Source organism: Poromitra crassiceps, assembly GCF_964638095.1.
Source record: "Poromitra crassiceps genome assembly, chromosome: 17".
NCBI classification, from domain to species: Eukaryota; Metazoa; Chordata; class Actinopteri; order Beryciformes; family Melamphaidae; genus Poromitra; species Poromitra crassiceps.
In genome coordinates this window covers 7,267,346-7,287,917 of record NC_139635.1, presented here as the reverse complement: position 1 = coordinate 7,287,917, position 20,572 = coordinate 7,267,346, and the positions used below count along the sequence as shown (strand labels likewise).

Genomic DNA, 20,572 nt, shown 5'->3' with positions numbered 1-20,572 from the left:
AATAAGGCCTGGTTTTAAAAAGCCCTAAGCGCTAAATTAACGCCAGGAGGGAAGATAGCGTTAGGCCGGTATTTAAGGCCGAAATGCCCATTCTGGCCTATTCTGGCACTGCGCCACGCCTCTTCGGCGTAAAGCGCATTTCAGGGCCTAAAAACATGATGCTATCTTCCCGAGGCAGGCGCAAAGCGTGTTTTTTTGTGTTTAACGCCAGTTTAGTGCCTAAGGCCAGTGGGAAGATAGAGCCCTGCATATACAGTACTATAGCCTACTACTATATAAGCTATACTGTAAGCATCTCCCACTTGGACTTAGCACCATGCATAGACTGTAAAAAAAAAGGTCAGCACACACCATCATGCACCCTCTCAGTGTTGACGCATGAACTGAACTGAACCACGTGGAGTGGAGATCTGGGACCGGCTGCTTTTCACTGAACACAGCAGGGCTAACTGCTGATCAATCCACATTTGGAAGTACGCACAATTAACCCCACTTTTGGCAAATGGATTTTCCCTTTTGAATCTACCTTCATCTGTTTTCTGCTGTCTGTTTTCCAGGAGATGGCAAGTTGTTCTCTGGCTGAAGCAGGGATCCGATGCTGAAGCTCGCTGGGGAGCGTAGACAAGGCCAGACCAAATCCTCTTACTTTGAGACATTTCTGCTTATTTTGCACCTCGGAGAGAAAAACAACAACCAAAAAGGATTTTATTTGTGCTTCCTTGTCTTCGTTTCCTTCTTCTTTTTAGCAGAATGTCTCTGCTGTACAATCTGAGGATGCGCTGTGGATTGCTTTTGTTCAGCCAGGTCCTGTTGGCTGCTGCGTTGACTCAGACTGGTAGGTGTCATAGACTGTATTATACATGCTGTTGACTCAGACTGCTGTCAGACTGTAGGGTAGGTGTTGACTGTTGTATTGGAGAGCCTACAGTACATGCGGCTGACAGCCAGCCTGCCCAGCTCAATATTGATAAATTTTTGCATCATTGTTGCCTCTCACCTGTTCTGCCTCGCTCGGCTGTAAGCCGTCTGAATACAAGCCAGATAATATACACATCTCTTCTCTCTACTGAGGATATTCCTATAAGAAAATTAACTGTTGTCATCATATAATAAATCTTAACGATATTCATAATCAGAATTATTTTATTCGCCAAGGTATGTTTTCACATAGAAGGAAATTGTCGTGTAATTGGTGCTCAAGTAACGTGATATATTAGAACAAATATACAGTATAAACAAATAATAGGATATAAAAAGTATTAGGGCTGTGAATCTTCACTGGCCTCACGATTCGATTCGATTACGATTCAGAGGGCTACGATTTGATTCGATAACGATTATCGATGCATCTCGATGCATCTTAAATCGATGCATCACTTTTTTTCCCGAATACATGATATTTTTTCTCACTTTCTTTTTTCTCACTGTGTGGCTACTTTTAAAATAAAAGTGCATTTAGAATTGCATTGTATTATGATCCATAATTAAAATAAACAACTGCATGTACTTCCATTATATTTTATTTGATTATATAATAATATATATATATTTTTTTTATAATCGATTTTTGACATTTGTGAATCGATGCAGAATCGTGCAGGTCCGCATCGCGATGCATCTTATAATCGATTATTTTTGACACCCCTAAAAAGTATACTGTTCTCATCTGCATGAAACAGTTAGCTAAACTCATTACTCCAAAAAAGTTCTGCAAAGAACAGGTCACGTGTTGTACTTGGCAGGATTTTAAAATAAAAACATTACAATGAAAAAATGGTATTGACAGAGTAGCATAGTTTTGCAATGGGGGGCGGGGGGGGGGGGGGGGGGTCAAACTGTGTGGTGGCCCAACAGTTAAAGAAGTGAGCTTGTGACCGCAAGGTCGGCAGGTCAATCCCCAGGACCGGCAGGATAAATCTGTGGGGACTGGGAAAGTGAGAAGGCAGCGCTTGCCCCTCCATCATTACCATCATTGAGGTGCCCTTGAGCAAGGCCCTTAACCCATACTTGGGCCGTATGCGGCCCGCGGGCGCCCCCTGTGTCGCCCGCAATGGAATTGCATTTTTTTTTTTTTTTTTTTTTTTTTTTTTACAGTGCACTTGAACGCAACATGCAATATACCCGCTGAATAAGTGTCCAAATGTTCATGTCATTCTGGGCAATACTCTTCTGTTATAGCATTTCAGCCTGGAATATGGAATATCTTTCAATAATATTTATGACTAAAAGTAAGTAATCTCATGTGTAAGAAATGACTGTTCTACATTGAAGTAGAAATTTAAATAATTAACTTGTTGGTTTTGGATTTATTTAGCTACAAGAGTGAATTTTTGTTCTTGTGTGACCCTCAACACAGGCTTTGAGAATCCCGGGCCACTTACTGATAGTTATGCTTAAATTAACCCACTCATATTCTGGTTTATTTCAAGAAAAACATTTCGGGTAGTGGAAATTCTAATTGGCTGGTAACTTTAAAATCTAGCAGCCATATTGGCAGGTGGTGAAAAAAGTTAATTTCAAGCCCTGAAGGGAGAGCAGGTGGTGAGCTGAGTGAGTGAGGAAAAGGATCAAATATTGGTGGTTAAGACTGAATAATGACATCACAATTGTTAATTTAAAATGAGTTATTCCTCTAAACCTGGCTTCAAATGCCCCAAATTTTTCACGCTGGCGCCGTTCAGCCCTCAGCAAAATCTGGTAGCGAGGAAATTTTTTTGTGGCCCTCTCTATCATCAAAGTTGCCCATCCATGGGTTACGGCATGACAATATTTGTTCGGCCCCCGGCAACAATCTGGGTTTCTCATGTGGCCCCCCATGAAAAATAGTTGCCCACCCCTGCTTTAACCCCAACCCCAAAGTGGCCAGCAGATCAGACTGTGGTTGTACTGGTCAGCTTCCAGGTGTGTGTGTGTGTGTGTGTGTGTGTGTGTGTGTGTGTGTGTGTGTGTGTGTGTGTGTGTGTGTGTGTGTGTGTGTGTGTGTGTGTGTGTGTGTGAGAGAGAGAGAGAGAGAGAGAGAGAGAGAGAGAGAGAGAGAGAGAGAGAGACTCAAGTCAGTGTGGGGGCTTTGCTTGTGGGCTCCCCTGTAGATGTGTGGCAGAGTCAGCGGGGGGCAGGGGCCTGTTTGAGAGGTTCACAGCCATGGGGTAAGCTGTTAAGATGGCATGAGGTTTTGTTCTTGACAGACCGGAACAATTTCCCCGATGGAAGTCTTTGGAAGAGATACATGTAGTAACCGGGATGGGAGGGATTATTGATGTTCCTTCCTGGTCTCTTCCTGGTCCTGGAGTGATACAGGTCCAGTAGAGACAGTAGGTAGGTGTAGCTCCTTTCGTAAGGTACACATATGATTTCATCATCTGACGTCTAACAGTTCCTTATCCGTTCCTTATCAGACTTCCCTGCGTCTCTCGCTCTCAAGCTGTCTAACTCAGCGATATGCACATATTTACAAGTGTCACAGAAACATTTCAAAGCCACCTACTTGAGCAGAAGGGTTCATTGCTTCTCGACAATGGGGTTTGAAAGCTTGATGCTGCTCATAAATGCCTCTTTTTTATCTGAATTCTGTGCTGGTGACATTATTTTTTACCGAGCTTTCGACCAGAGTGGCGCTGTTGAGCGCTGTGACGGCTGGGAGCTCTAACCTGTAAAAAATAATATATGAATTGGGTTGGACACATAGGCTACAGTGTAGCTGCTATACTGTAAAAAATATATATAATACTTTGGCTATACTGTAAAAAAACATATATAATAATTTGGCTATACTGTAAAAAAATATATATATATATAATACTTTGGCTATACTGTAAAAAAATATATATAATACTTTGGCTATACTGTAAAAAATATATATAATACTTTGGCTATACTGTAAAAAAATATATATAATAATTTGGGTGGCCAGCCCAATTGTCCAATGGCCCCAAGGGAAACCTCCCGGTACTCCCGATGGCCAGTCCACCCCTCAAAACTATTACAACTATCATGGCCAAATTGAGATAGTGCAGTAGAATAACACTTTCCGTTCTTCACACAGAAGCAATGCTCACTTCTATTTCAGTCAAGGCAGCCAGCAACGCACACGCATCCACAACAAAACAACCTCTCCAGCTCAGATTCTTCATTGTTTTCTCCTAATCTCTCGAGACAGACTTTCGACTTGCATCTAAAATGTGTTGGCAAGCTCCATGAAAAGCTGTGTACCAGCGCTCACAGCATGCTGCGCTTTACCCGATCAAAATGGAGTGAACGTGACCGGTGTGTAGTCAAAACTTACCATTTTCAGCGTGTAGCAAGTTGCTACTTGCTACTAGCAACGAGCTAGCGATGTTGTTGTTGTTTCGTAGTGACGGAGGGATTTGAGAGCAACATGCAGAGAAAAGGAAATCCATAAATGGTCAGAGTCGGTCGGTTGGAGCCAATGGCAGAGCTTGCAGGGAGTGGGAAGGGATTGTCTTCGGCTGCTGGCGGAGCCCCTTGAGTTCCTGTTACACAGCATTGAAACGGGGCTGCCCCCAGAGGTTAGAGAAAAAAATATACCTTTTTTTTAACCGATCCCAGGTTGGTTTTCTCTAGATAGTCGCATAGATTCTGGTTTACAACACGCTGGGCCCTATCTTGGTACAGGCGCTATCCCCTTTTTGCGCTTGTGCACCTGTTTGCGTGCCTTAACGCCTGCTTTATGCTATCATTCCTGCAGGGACGATAGCAGTCCGCCAGGCGCAAGTGTCCAGGTGTTATGCCGAGTTTTGCACCCCCGCTCGGCCGCCGCTAAACGCATCCCTACCTCATGGGAACATATATTGTAATGATTTATACAGAAACGTAACTGTTCAAAAATGATATAATTGTCTGGGTGGACATGACCTCCCTGTTTTTTTAAGTTAAAACAGCCCCGAAATATGGTGGGGATGCAATTCTCGGCTGGGGTGCAGAATGGTTCACGGCACCTGCCGCAGGCGCAAATTGCAGGCATGCCAAGTCATCTACGCCCCCAAAATGCCAGCGCAAACGGGATTCGGGTGGTCTTAATCACCAGAATTATTCACAGGTGTGTTCAGGCCTGGGCGTTGCATCAATCAAACCAATCAGATTCCCGTCTCGCAATCGCTGTAATACAGTTTGCGTGAGGCATGCAATATGCTGTACTTCTCTCCATGCGTAATTTGGATATACAGGCCTATCTCACAATAACATCACATCATATACCTGTTAAAAACATCTGTGATTTGATGCAATTTGGGTTCTTTTTTTGACTGGGAAATAGAATGTTTGCATTCTAAATGGCGGAGACAAGATAAAAGATGCGAGTATTTAGAGTGGACTCAATTAAAACTCAGAAAGCTTGTCAACAGATCGTGTGGTGCCAATGACCCTCCGGGTTATGGGATAGGTAATGCATAATGACATATCCAAAAGGAATTCCTCTGCACTGTGCTGCGCAGCAAGGAGATTATGGTGCGCTCAAGCGCAGTGGGGTATTTTAGCGTGTAAGAGGTGCTTTTCAAAGCTCTTAACGCAAAGTAATTGCGCGCATGCTGACGATAGGAGAATGCCATCTGTGTCATCACTTTTGCGCAGAAACGCCTGGTTTGGCTTGTGGCACGCCTACCCCATGCATATCCAGTACAATTATAACAGGCATAGAGGTAATAGCGCGGCACGGGGGAATAGAAATGCTGTTGTGCACGCCCCCAATTTGCATTGCGGTGCAGCATTAAACGAGCGCAGACGCTAAATTACCGCTTTTGTGACGATAGGGCCCGCTTTCTCTAACTTCGCCCAGTTGTCGTTGTGGCATTGTTATTGGCCGCTTGTAGGCTATGCATTCCATAACACAATACTGTCTTATTGTCATGTTGCCAAGGCGAATGTATTCTGAAACAGTTAACGAGCATTACAGCAATACAAGTTCATATTCTCGCGTAATTACGCGCAGGAAGAGAGAACGGCTTCAATGGGCAGATGAAATATCATCAAAGTTGCCAATTTATTATACTGTCGCCATCCACCGCTCATCCAACAGGCGTTTCTGCACTCTTTCCCCTGACATAATATATTCAGGTATTTGTTTTTCTTTCAATGAAATTCAAGAGAAGCTGCAGTCATCACGCCATTTCCCTACATTGAGTGACGAGCATTAATTAGACAAACCCGACATGCTTACCTCATACTTCATTCATACATTCATACTTAACCTCATGCATGGAAACTGTCGATATAACTGTCGATATACACTGTATATCGACAGTTTCCATGCATGAGGTTAATATACTATAGGTATATTGGTATATATACTGTATATTATAAAACGGCTCTCTCAAATCAAGCAATCTGATTGGTTCACAGCCATTGTATAAATCCAGTAACCCACTCCAATAACCCATGGCCATGGGTTATTGAGTTGCCATGGCAACTCTCTTACTAAAAGGCTTTGGTTACCTCAAATGACAGTGTAGAAAAAACAAATGGCGGAGACAGCTGTCAGATCCTTGTGAATCGATCTTCGCTTATAACTTTACTAATACTTCGCAGAAAATTACGTTTTGTACAAGAATAGACGCGGGCTAATGTCTTCTTTGCAAAAAAAAGGCTGTTAACCCCGCATTTAACCCCGCATTTAACCCCGTAACGTTAGTTGGTGTCGGGCTTTCCAGAAAGCTCTCAGCTTCTCAGCAAGCGCTGAGAATGCAGCGCTGCGCTCGAGCTGCGTGTCGGGCTTTCCAGAAAGCTCTCAGCTTCTCAGCAAGCGCCAGGATTGGCCAATGTCAACTTCAGTCTCCAGAACGATCCAATCAAATCACCCGCACGTTCTTGCGGTCCCGCCTTACAGTAGTGTTTCAACTGACTCTACCAGAATGCCATGGCAGTCAGACTTATAGTATTGCTATTATTATTATATTATCATACTTGGAAACCGTTTTATAAAGGCAATATAGCACTCGAGCAGCATGTGTTGTGGCATATATCCCGCTGCTATCAGCGGGATATATTTGCCACAACACACTGGCTCTCATGCTATATTGCTTAATTATACAGTATATCAGAAAAGGGCGTGGCCTCAATCAATGAATCAATACCCTCTGGCTTTTCAGTGTCTGCCAGCCTGTGTCTCTCAACAGTGTGTGAAGAGTCTGATGTCTTGTTTCTTTGTTTGTCTGTCAGATAAATGTGGGGACAACATTGAGATAAACAGCGTGGACTACCTGACGTCCCCGGGCTACCCGGGAGCCTACCCGCCCTCCCAGCACTGCGTCTGGGTCATCACAGCCCCAGAGTCCGGCCAGAAGATCCTCATCAACTTCAACCCACACTTTGACCTGGAGGACAGAGACTGCAGGTCTACTCTACTTTACTCATTCTCTCTCTCCCTATCTCTCTCCTCTCTCCATCCCTCTATCTCCCCCTCTCTTTCTTCATCTCCCTCTCTCTCTCTCGCCCCTCTCTCTCTCTCCCATCTCTCTCTCCTCTCAATCCTGCCTGGAAACAGTGTGAAACTCTGCCACCTACTGGCGAGGAGTTGTATCTGCTCAGGGAGCTGGAGGTAAAGGGGTTGAGATAGGGCACTGAGGTTCTCTGGTAATCACCTCAATGGAAACGGGCTTTGATGGGATTTGGAAATCATATTTGATAAGGGTGGGGGGGCAGTTTGATAAGGGGGGGCAGTTTGATAAGGAGGAGGAGGGCGGTTTGTCGTATGTTTTGTCTTGGCCTTTTGCCAGGGGTGTACCGTATTCCTAAATGAGTCTCCCCGTCTATTTAGAGGTTTTGAGGTTGGCATAAGAATCTTTATGGCCTAAATTCATAATAATAATCTTTGCAAGTGCTGTCAAATGTATGCAAGTTATATGAAAATAGTCTCTTTTAACTCATTCCGCGTCATTGACGTGTTTTTTACGTCATTTAAGAGACAGTGCTTCCCCCGCCATTGACGTTATATCACATCAATCCGTCTTTTCAACGGCATGGGATAGATGGCACTCTTGCCCACATTTTGAAGTGTTACGTCACTCCTAAAGTTGCACAGAAGAAACGGGTATTGTCCCACAAAACCAGCAAGCAGAGAAAAGCAACAATCTTCCTTCAGGAGGAAGCTCCATAAAACACCTCCAGCCTGGTGCCTCAAAGCGCTGCAACAAGCTTTTTCCCCTGGGCTTGACGAGTTGTCACACGGACTCATGACAGTGACTCAAAGCTGAAGGATTTTTTTCACCAAAAGCTGGTAAACGTACAGAAATAACTTCTCCTGTCAGGTAGATTAGTAATCCGGTTTGTGAGCCCTCACATCATGTAAATTTCAGCCGTCAGATATGCCCCCAGACCCCCCAGCACCAGAAGCCTCCGCCCCCCAGGGCAAGACAAGAGTGTGACCCGCATGGCCCCTCTCTGAGTGAGGGGTGAATCTCTCCCTCGCTCCGCTGGTACAAAGTGCATTTTTCTCAGCTTTCTGGCAGACGGGTAGTCTCTTAACACATTCAGTGCCACAGCGCTTCAGTAAAATTGTCTGGAGCCTGTGCCAGATTCACTTCCATTCAGTTGAAAACAGCTATAGAATTTTTTCTATTATGGCTATATTAACGGGGCTGGACTTTAATGAAACATTGAACACTCCTGCTTCTTCCAAAGAAGAAATTTTGTTTCTAGACAGTTCCATTATGAAATTACAGCCTCTCAAAAAAGTGCACTTTCAAGGGTTTTCTGTCGTTTTTTTTTATTTTCCAAGATATAGGCCCTTTTATGAATACCTTTTGCACTCTAATTTCGAGCACATTCACTGACTCTGGCTGGTGTTTTCTGATGTGGTGGCGTGTGGTGTGGTTTCTGTGCAGCCTGTGTGTGTCACACACCCCTCTCCCCCCCCCCCCCCCCCCACCCCCCCCTCCCCCCTCTCCCCTCTCCACCTCTGAGCTGCGGGCTCCTCCCACACGCACAGAGTTTGTTTTCTCGTTTTTGCCCCGGACAGATCCCAGCGCCCGTCAAGGAAATGATGCGCGCTGGCAAACGCGACTGAACGAAAAGGCTTGGCCGTTCGCCTTCGGATGCTGGCTTTCTAGGAAATCGTGTGGAGATAGATAGAAGCATAAGAGCTCAGTTGTGAGCGCGGATGCAGCCGAGCCCACTCTCCGCTGTAGGCAGAGCAATATATACGGCGCTGGCAGAAAGCATGCATCGGTTTCCACTTTCTCCGCTGTCTCCTGTACAAAGTAAAGGATCTGAGGTGGGTGGAGCAGCTCCTGTGACGATGTTTAAGGTGGCGCCGTGTGATCCCTTGAAGGGATTCATGCTCACTGGCTAGGTACGACCTTAAACAGCAGAATTATGGAATAATATGAATTATGATTTTAGGACGTCCACAGACGTCCTTGGCACTCCTCGTTACTTTTTTTTAGGACGTCCACAGACGTCCTTGGCACTGAATGTGTTAAAACAGACTGTATCATCTACATCCGGCGAATGCAGCTATATACAGTCTGTACGTTACACCCCCAGAACATGCACAAGGAAGTTGGGAAAAAAACCTTCAGACTGGAAGGAAGTTCTACGGAATCCGACCAATCATGACACGCGAATGCGGCATATTGGATTCTGATTGGACTAATGAGCGGAAGACCCGCCTTTCTGCCGGCATATTGGATTCTGATTGGACTAATGAGCGGAAGACCCGCCTTTCTGCTTCCCATTCCGGTTGGTGCATGATTCTCCCCCACGAAATACAGACGGTATGGCGGAAGCATTTGAAAATTGCGGAAGCCAACTCGTCTGTTCTAAGAGACTAGCAGACAGGTGTTTTCAGTGAAAACTACCTACATGTGTCAATAACTAAAGAACGGTAGAAGGCAGAAACACACTTTGGTAACACTTTATAATAACGTTCAGTTGTAAGTCATTGATAAGCCTTTAGTTAATGATGAACTAACCATTTACAAAGCATGAATATACATTTGTAGATGATTAATAAGTGTTATGTTAACATAATACAAATGTGTTGTAAGTCATCTATAAACATTTAGTAAATGAAGTGTTCCTCACCTGTTGTAAATGATGTGTAAATAATTTTCAATTCATTTACGAGGCTTTCTGCATCCCCTAATCTAAAGTGTAAACATTCATGACACATAAATGTGTTACATACAAGGGGGTAGCTTTGTTTGTCAAAATTGGAGCCAATGCGAAAGTGTCCTCTTTGCCTGCAGGGGGCAACCCATTAGTTTGTGGACTTCTGTTTTGAAGCCTCAAGTATTGCCTCAGTAAACACTTTCCTAATGCATTTATGGTCTTAATCACTAGTTTTAGACTATGTTGTAGTTGCAGACTATGTTTTGGGGCGTGATTGACAGGTCGCTTGTCCACTGATCACACAGCTCGCCGATCACGGACCAATAGCAGGCCGTGCTCTGTGGGAAACCCCTGGACTTGTGTCGAGATCCAAGATGACAATGGTCAAAATGCCATACGTCAAAAAACAGAAGTCCAGAGAACAATGGGTCGCCCCCTGCAGGCCATTCGAAAGAATGCAGGTTTAAGTGCACTTCCACATTGGCCTCAATTTTGACAGAGCTACCCCCTTGTATGTAAGATATTTATGTGTGATGAATGGTTTACACTTGCAGAAAGCCTTGTAAATTAATTGTAAATGATTTACACATCATTTATAACAGGTGAGGAACACTTGATTTACTAAAAGTTTATATAGATGACTTACAACACATTTGTGATATGTTAACATAACATTTATTAATCATCTACAAATGTATATTCATGTTTTGTAAGTGATTACTGTAGTTCATCATTAACTAAAGGCTTATAAATGACTTACAACTGAACGTTATTATAAAGTGTTACCCAAACTTTTTCTTTATATGAAATTAGATGCTTTATTCTGTCTTTTGAGATATTAGGTGTTTACATAGTCATAGAAGAAAATATTCTGTGGGTCTTGGAATATGAGGGAAAATGATCAGAAACCCTGGCGGTGGCTGGCGACTTGTCCTTTGAAACTCTGGCAGGGAATTAGTTAAGGGAAAAACTAATACACTAATGCTTTTCTGCCCTGATGGAAATAACCTATTTATCTAGGCTATAGTGGTGGATGTTTGCCTTGGGATGATCAGTGACTGGAGATCAGTTTGAGTTTGTCTGAATTTTCAATTTACCAAGACATCTCTGGTTTTGGTGAATGTATGTCCATGTATTGGCCAAGCAAGGAGTCATTTGGCTTATCAATGTTTAAAAAACTTTCATACATGACTGTATACTACACATACGCATGCATGCGCACCCACGCACACCCACGCGCAAGCGCGCACACACACACACACACACACACACACACACACACACACACACACACACACACACACACACACTTAATGCGATGGAACCATGTTCTCCAGGTTCTTCACAGAAACAGTATCTTCTAAATGATGATCTTCTCTATGATGATGCTTCAAAATAAATGAATTTGAAACATAAATACATAAATACTAAACATTTGAGGTACATATTCATTCATACACATACATACATACATACAGTACATACATAGATACATACATACATACATACATACATACATACTTACATACAAGCATACATACATACATACATACATACATACATACATACATACCTACATACAAGCATACATACATACATACATACATACATACATACATACATACATACATACATACATACAGATGGGCCGGAGAATCGGAGTAGCGGGAGCGGTATTGCATTCGCTTTACCGCACCATTGTGAAGAAAAGAGCTGGAAGGGCAAAGCTCTCCATCTACCGGTCGATCTTCGTTCCTACCCTCACCTATGGTCATGAAGGATGGGTCATGACTGAAAGAACAAGATCACGGATACAAGCGACCAAAATATCAAAGGAGAGTGGCTGGCATCTCCCTTAGGGATAAGGTGAGAAGCTCAGCCATCTGTGGACTCGGAGGAGAGCGTAGAAAGGAGCCAGTTGAAGTGGTTGATGCATCTGGTAAGGATGTCATTGGGTGCAGTGGTGGCCCAATGGGTTAGAGAAGCGAGCTTGTAACTGGAAGGTCGTCAGTTCAATCCCCGAGGCCGGTAGGATAAATCTGGGTGGGGAAAGTGAAAAGCAGCGCTTGCCCCTCCCTCATTACCACCACTGAGGTGCCCTTGAGCAAGGCCCTTAACCCCAACTGCTCCAGTGAAGCTGATCAGTGGCCAGCAGATCATACTGTGGTTGTACTGGTCAGCTTCCAGGTGTGAATGTGTGTGTAAATGTGAACAGGGCGCTCCTGAAAAAGAGAGCATTGCTCTCAGTGAGACTCCCCCTGTATAAATAAAGGTAAAAAAGAAAAGAAAAAAGGATGCCACCTGGTCGCCTTCCTATAGGGAGGTGTTCCAGCTGGGAGGGACCGAGGGCCGCCTCGGGATCACCCAGTCAGAGCTGGCTAATGTGGCCAGGGAAAGGGACGTTTGAGGTCCCCTGCTGGAACTGCTACCTCTGTGACCTGATCCCGGATAAGGTGGATGGACAGACATACACACATATTAGTGTGTATGTACCACAGAGTGCCACAATCACTCATACACATAAAGCGTGCACGCACCCAAGCACGCACGCACGCACGCACGCGCACGCACACACACACACACACACACACACACACACACACACACACACATTTATTTGTAATAATTTTCTCCCCAATTGTACCTCGTCAATTATTCCCCCTGCTGCCTCGGTCGCTGCTCCACCCTCTGCTGATCTGGGCAGAGCCAAAACTAGCACCATGCTTCCTCCGAGACATGAGCTGTAGCCAGCCGCTTCTTTTCACCTGACAGCGGGAGCCTCACCGGTAGGATGTAGCACGTGGGAGGATTGCGCTATTCCCACCAGTTCCCTTCCTTCTGAACATGCGCCCCGACCGACCAGAGGAGGCGCTAGTGCAGCGACCAGGACAAATAGCCTCAAACCGGCTTTCCTCCCGCAGACATGAGCCAACTGTGCCTGTATGGACGCCCGGCCAAGCCGGAGGTAGCCAGCAGCAGTTTCAGTATAAATTTAGACTTGATTTTGTAGTATAGTATCAGTTGTCCCAGCAGTATAGACAGGAAATTATTAGCTGCCAAGCTGCTTAGTTCCACCTCTGTGCAGATTCCTCAGTAGTGGCTCTCCCCACTTCTCTCCGTCCTCCTCAGGTGTCCTTCACTGGCCTGACTTATACCCCCGCCCGCCCGCCGACGGCCACCACACCCCTCGATCCGATCGTCATCGTCCTGGCCACCTGTCGTCACTCTGGCCCATCTACCCACTACTCCTTCGCCTGCCTGACGCCCTCTCCCACTTCTCCGGCCTCATCATCACCACTGACCCCTATCCTCCCCTCCTCTCCTCTCGATGCCACCAATGTGGACTCATGGATCCCTCAGATCACCCTCGTGGAACTCGTGATCCTTTCCCCCCTTTTCACCTAGCTAATTAGCTAGTATTCCCTGAACTGAACACTTAAAGACTAAAATTTCTATTTATTTTTTGGACTCTACCTTTTTACATTTTCAACTTTCTTCCCTGATCTTAAGGCTGCTTTGTGCTCACCATGCTGTGAAGGGCGGGGTCCACCCGCTATGCCGACCACCCGCAATGCCGACCACCCGCAATGCCGACCTTAGGTTTAGGCATGGGGGTGGGAGAGGTTAGGTTTTGGGTTAGGGTCTGGGGGAGGTTAGGTTTAGGCATGGGGGGAGGTTAGGTTTGGCGTGGGGGCTGGGAGAGGTTAGGTTTTGGGTTAGGGTCTGGGGGAGGTTAGGTTTAGGCATGGGGGGAGGTTAGGTTTGGCGTGGGGGCTGGGAGAGGTTATAGCTCCACCGACACGCTGCACGCCGCCTCGCTCAGCTGGCTCTGCTTGTGGGCTATCGGCATTGCGACCTGTCGGCACTGCGGCCTGTCGCCACACAGACGCGGCACCGTGAAGGGCACGGGGGTGGAGGGAGGGCCGGGCGCGTCAAATGACGTACATTTGTTGGGCGTGGTTATTCGCTACCTCCATAGGGCGCCCACCGTGTGCCTGATTTATTTTCTCACAGCGCGACCTCTGCACGGCTTCTCTCCAAACATGGCCGCTTTCAAGCCACTGAGCCCTGAACACTGAGCTGTGTTTTCCCCACATTTCTTGACCCATGTGGTAGGCTATAAACTTTGATTTGCAACTGTTCGTTTTCAGTCATTTCACCAAGTAAATGTGTTGTTTTGAGAGCATGATTGAGAGAGATTAAAAGCAGCACAGAGTAGGCAATCAGGGCTGAGAACTAAAACGGCTTTCAGTAAAAACAAGTTTGGTGATGTGCTGATGTACGGTCGTTTGAGAGTGAAAGCGCACTCAGTACTGCACATAATAGCGTTTCATTGAGACTTTTCATGGGCTGTTCTCACTATTTATAAAAAGTAGAGCACGCACATCCACTCAAATTGCAGGTGCAGGACAAAAGCAATGAAACATATAAAAAGAAATAGAGTCCGCACACTGCTTGACTTGCTCCCAGTCGATTTATTTTTGATGTTTCGGTCAACAAGGACCTTCTTCAGAAATTCTCACTATTACCATTGTACAATACATGCTCATCACTTGGCTGATCACTTCTGAGTATAATAGCATCTGCCCCAGTGCGAGGTCCGCACGGTGACTCGCGGAGACTCGCGGACCTCCACCCCCACGGAGCTTGCTCGAGTATAATGAGCCCTTTAGGATCATTTAAAGACTACATTTTCGTATTCCTTTTGTTGGACTATTTACATTTTCAATTTTCTGTTCTTTTGTCAAGTTTATTTCTATAATCTGAAACTCTGTAAATGGTTTAGCCTGGCATGTTCTCGGCCTATCCCGGAGGGGGCTCCCCAGATGGGGTCCATTGCTGGGCCCCTACAGTACATCGGTCCTCACAAGGTTCCTCCTCAGCCAACAAGTTACTGAGGCAATCCATGTGGTGGAAAGGTTTCCTTGCGCGCACTGGGGGCGGAGGGGGGCACCGCTGTGTCCCGGCCTGGCCTTCTCTCCCACGCCTTATGTGTGTGGGGGTGGGGGGCATCGGTGCTCTCCATCACTGGTCGAGGGTTGCCGGTAGTTTAGAATAGCTTAGGTTAGGCGATAGATTAGCTACAGCCTAACTGTAGGCTGTAGACCTGTTATAGTTTTCAGGCTAAAATCAGACTAGAGCAGAATGGGACAGGGCAGACTAGGCTGTAGATTAGTTAGATTCCCTGTGTTCTAGTTAGTTCCGGTTAATGGCTAGAGTAGTCAGATTGTCTGATTTGCTCCCGCCTTTTCCTGCTCTCTCCTCTCTCACACTCTAAAGCATGGCACTCATTCTACTCTAAAGCATGGCATCCCCTCCTTTCCCTGTCCTCTCCACATACTCTCTCATACTCCCCCTGCTCTCCCTCCCCACCTCCTCCCCTTCCTGAACTCTCCTCCCCCACTATTCTAAAGCATGGCATCTATTCTATTCTAAAGCATGCCACCCATTATCTTTCTCTTTCCCCCTTCCCCTGCTCCTTCCCCACATTTCCCATTCCCTCCCCACCTCCTCCCTTTCCCTGCTCTCTTCTCCCCCACATCCGCCCGCTCTCCCTTCTTCCTCCCTTCTCTTGCTCTCTCCTCGTTACCCCTTCCCCTGCTCCTTCCCCACCTCCTCTCCTCCCCAACATTTCCCATTGCCTCCCCACCTCATCACTTTCCTGCTCTCTCCTCTCTCACATTCCCCCTGCACTCCCTCCCCTGCACCCTCCCCACCTCTTCCCCTTCCTGATCTCTCCTCCCCCACTATTCTAAAGCATGGCACCCATTTTATTCTATATTTCTCTATCATATGATTGTTCAATGTGTTATTATTACTACTGTATTTTACTACTGTTGTGTCAGCTATTAGACATATTTTCTGTGAAGCCCTCTGAGACATGCTTGTGAATTAGGGCTATACAAATACACTTGACTTGACTTGACTTGAGGTAACGCAAGGATGCGAACGTGTGCCCCTCGCGTTGGTAGGCAGGGACTTTACCGCTACACTACCTGGACGCCCCACACACACATTTTTACAATGCACACATGCATATGAACACACTCTTGCTGCAACACATTCTCATTCCAACGGCGTCCTATATCGCCACACTAGTCGTGTTTCCATTACCCTCAGATATGCGCAAAATCTAAATATCGCAATAGAAATTGGGTAATGGAAACACGTAAATTTCGAAAAACCTCTCAAATATCGCAAAACGTTTTTGCGCTCTCATGAGGTGGTTTTTCAGACGTGTCGATATAGCAGTTTATCGCAAAAGTGTAATGGAAACACGTTTTCCGCATTTGCACGTCATGTGACCCGTCTTCTCCTTTGGAAAAGCAGCGGAACTTTGAAGCAACGCTACCTAGCAGAAAGACGAGTGTTGTGCAAAAGGGGTAAATAGATCATGTTTAATGGCAGAAATCGGTCCATGGTGACAGCAGGCTGCCTGTGAGCGCGCATTTGAGCGGCGAGATGAGTGGATGAAAAGCACACACTGGTGCGGTGCTCCTGACTGAAGTCACTTCAGTATTCAGTATTCAGTGAAGTGAATACAGTGACTGTGAGTAATACATTACACACGTTTCAGGTGCAATGTTATAATAGCCTACACAACATTCTGAAATGTCTAAATCGGACCAGTTGTATAGGCTACCTTTTTTCCTCTGTCTGTCGCGCTCGCATTCACCGCAGCCAGCAACATTTTGCGACTCATTTTCTTTTGAATTGATAATCAGGCTCGTTTATATGCGTTGTAACTTCATGTTGTGATTTGCATTGACCATTGGTTAGATTTGAGCATGCAGGGGATGGGATATGGGCAGATCCCCGTGCGTAATCACTGTGGCAGCTGCTGGTAATGGGGAATTGCGTTCAGGTGTGCGCGCGTCAGTGGGGCTCCACAACCACTTGGTTGATAACACATCAAGAGCGATGCGAAAAACTCATAAAAGTGGTCCTCATGTGTGAAGATTATCCTACTGAACACTTGTTCGCATTTGATTAAGCTTGCGTTGCCCAGAGACCTTATTAGAAGCATTGCGCCAAAAAACAATTCAAAAATCCCATAGGCGAAAACAGTGCAGAACCAAGAAGTGTTAGCATAGATGTTTTCCGGACTCGTTCCTGGAGCTCTCTATTGCGGGTTACACGGAGACTTCCAGAGTTTCGCAGTGCATAGATCTGTACAATATACAAGAGGACCTCACATACAGTGTAGGGGCAGTTCTTTTGTTTACCATAAACCAAAGAGTCTTTGAGGGCCTATAATAATTTTTGGAAGGCAAAATTTGGCCCAGACACCACAGCAGCAACCAGCATATTAGCAGCCAGGAGTGTGGCTGACAATATCGTTGCAGCTGTAGACAGAATTGTATTGCCAAATCATGCATCGGCCCAGTGTACCGTGAGGATGCAAATCCACAATGAAAGCGCATTCATTCAACTCTCAGCACCATTGTAAATGAGGATTTGTCCTCAATGGGTTTTCAGATTATCTACGTATAAGGTAAATAAATCCAAACGTCATGGCTTGTGTTCTGAACACCTACGCTTGTGGCAGCAGCAGAAACCAAACCCTCCTGACCCGTCACCCCATCCCCCCGCCTTCACACATCCCCTAGCTTTTGCACCCCTCCCCCCCCCCCCCCCCCCCCCGACCAAACTGGCGCTGTATGTTATGGCAGCCTCTTGCGTTTGTTGATGAGCTAGTTGCAAAGGGCGCATGCGCACGCTGCGACCGGCAGCAGGGAGTGGACGGTCTTTTTGGAATCCTGTACATATTACAACAAATGTATATGTATTGTATAATATTGAAGTGTGCCTTTATTACTTTCAAACTAGTAATAATGTTCTGAGTGTATCTTTTAAAACCACTACTGCCTGCTGTAAATCAATTTGCCCTTCTGGGACATTAATAAACTTGAACTTGTCTCGTCTCCACTCTCTCCCTCAGGTACGACTATGTTGAAGTTTACAACGGCGGGAGCGAGCAGGCGCCCATGCTGGGAAGGTTCTGTGGGAAGATTGCGCCGTCGCCCATCATCTCCAATGGCAGCCAGCTGCTCATCAAGTTTGTGTCCGACTACGAGACCCACGGGGCGGGCTTCTCCGTGCGCTACGAGGTCTTCAAGACAGGTAAGCACTCTTGGGTTGGATGGGAGGGTGTTTTAAAAGCAGTGGAAAGGTGGACTATACCTGGCGGAGAGGCTGTCCTGTAGCTGAGAGGTCACCGGTTTGGATTTTTTCCTCACGGTCGTCCGCAAACCACTCAAAAGGGGCAAAAGGGTAAGGTTTTAAACCCTGGTTTAAACCATTACAATCCCAGTACCCTTAAAGTGATACTGATACCAATATAGTATTTCATTTGAGGCCTTTTTTCTCTATAGCCGTACTTTTGAAGGTTTTGGTGGCATCACGGCATGCTGAACTTCCAGCTCTGTCACATACACCACACTCGACTTCACTACCATAGACTGTATGGTGAGGTCCTTGGTGGAAGGGGTTTTCGGGCCTTGTTGGTGAGGCTGATGGCGGTTGGGAAGAAGCTGTTCTTGTGGCGAGTGGTTCTGGTCTTGGCAGACAACAGTCTCTTGTCGAGGGGGAGTGACTTGAAGAGTTTGTGACCAGGGTGGGAGGGGTCGGCCATGATCTTGCGAGACCGCTTCAGTGTCCTGGCTGCATGCAGGTCCTGGAGGGATGGCAGGTTGCATCCAATTACCTTCTCAGCACAGTGGATGATGCGCTGTAGTCTGTTACCTGTGTCCTTGAGAGTGGCAGCAGCATACCAGACGGTGATGGAGGAAGTGAGGATGGACTCGACGATGGAGTGCACCATCGTGGCCTTTGGCACTTTGAATTTCTTCAGCTGCCGCACAAATATCCTCTGCTGTGGCTTCTTGGTGAGAGCTCTGATGTTCAGTTCCAATTTTAGGTCATGGCTGATGATGGTCCCCAGGAAGCGGAAGGACTCCACAGTGTTGACTGGGGAGTCACACATTGTGATGGGGGAAGGTAGAACCATATGAAATCCGCGTTAACAGAATCACAGATGGAATCACGGAATTGACCAATAAAAACCAAGGACCTCACCATACAGTCTATGGTAGTGAAGTCGAGTGTGGTGTATGTGACAGAGCTGGAAGTTCAGCATGCCGTGATGAATCGAAATGGGTTATATAAAAATTGGTTGTATAAAAATGAGTTATATAAAAATTCACCCCTTCCGCAGTTGTCATGAAAGGTGAAATTAGCTATAGAGACCAAAACTGATTGACTCCCTTTTAGAGCCATCCTCAAGTGGCCATTTGAGGAACTGAAGTTTTTGGGACTTCCGCACTTACTTCATCTGTCCAAGTGCGGGGTTGCCGCTTGTGTGTGCCTCACCATCGCCTTGCAGTGACGCATACACCCTAACAGTGGTCCCCCACAGGGACTGCAGGAAAGAGAGAACAGATCCATTCAATGGATCAATGTTACACTTCCCACACCAGTTATCAAGACCCAAACACTTTGTCCTGTATTTGGCATGGGCGGATTGAGCCCTCGCGCCCTGAATGGGTTGCCACTACATCAGCTGCCAGACCAGCGCGCATCAGCCTGTCCCTTCAGGAACCAGCCGTTGAGCGCCATTGTGCCTGAGGCGATGCACCCTAAACTGGGGGACTGTGTAGGGCAGGGCCACCAGCAGCTGTCTCATCTCTGTGTACCACAGTGCCATTGTGTGGTCCGGGCCATGGCCAAGATGATTGACAGTTGTGCCATTCTCACATCAGCAAGGGAGGAATGAGCCAGAGGGGAGTAAAAGTCCAGACACGTCCACTCCCAGTGGGGGAGCGTCTTGGGAAAATGGGGAGAACCACAGGGGACAGTGAGCGTTCTGCTGATTGGCAAACAGATCCACTTCCGCCCTTGTGAAGCTGGTCCACCCCTCGACATGAGGTCGGCTCCTGTGTTTTCCCGCCCCAGAATACGCAGAGCCTTGAGAGAACAGAGGTGCTTGGTGGCCCAGTGTCACAGGCCCTTGGCAGCCTCCAACATCGATCACATTGCCACCATTGAGCAGTTGAAAGTCCTCACATCTTTCCCCTGTAGCAGCTAGAGAAAGTGTTGAAGGACCAGTATGACTGCAGACAGCTCCAGCAGGTTGATGTGATGGTCTCTGTTCGCAGTTAGTTTAGTTAGTTTATTTGACAGGGAGCATATACAATAAGACATTAATCCCCATAGGGGAAGATATCTACAGATTTAGCCATAGGCTACTTTCCATGTAGAGTCCCATGGGCAGGCGGATTCAGAAGCCATTCAGAGTTAAGAAAACACAATAAAATACATAAAGTGAAAACATGCAATATTTTAATGAGCAAAAAGAAGGACCTGCGATTAAACAGGTACTAACAGTACACATTCAAATAGGGAAAGGGCATAGGTTAGTACAAAAGATCACAAGATAATATGGACAATAAAGTAAAAGAAATACATAAAAAAAACATCCAGATACCAGACAGCAGCAGGCAACAGACGT

General features: G+C 46.1%; 1 protein-coding gene across 1 annotated transcript in view; it reads left to right on the top strand.

Moving 5' to 3' along the window:
• Positions 1–750: 750 nt before the first annotated feature.
• LOC310792025 (neuropilin-1a-like) overlaps positions 751–20,572 on the top strand; it is a gene marked incomplete at both ends in the record, with an annotated part of 98,278 nt that continues 78,456 nt past the window's right edge. The window contains 3 exons of the mRNA XM_083653707.1: positions 751–835; positions 7,171–7,345; positions 18,005–18,186. Of these exons, the coding sequence (XP_083509833.1) occupies positions 751–835; positions 7,171–7,345; positions 18,005–18,186 (442 nt within the window). The remainder of the gene's footprint in view (positions 836–7,170; positions 7,346–18,004; positions 18,187–20,572) is intronic.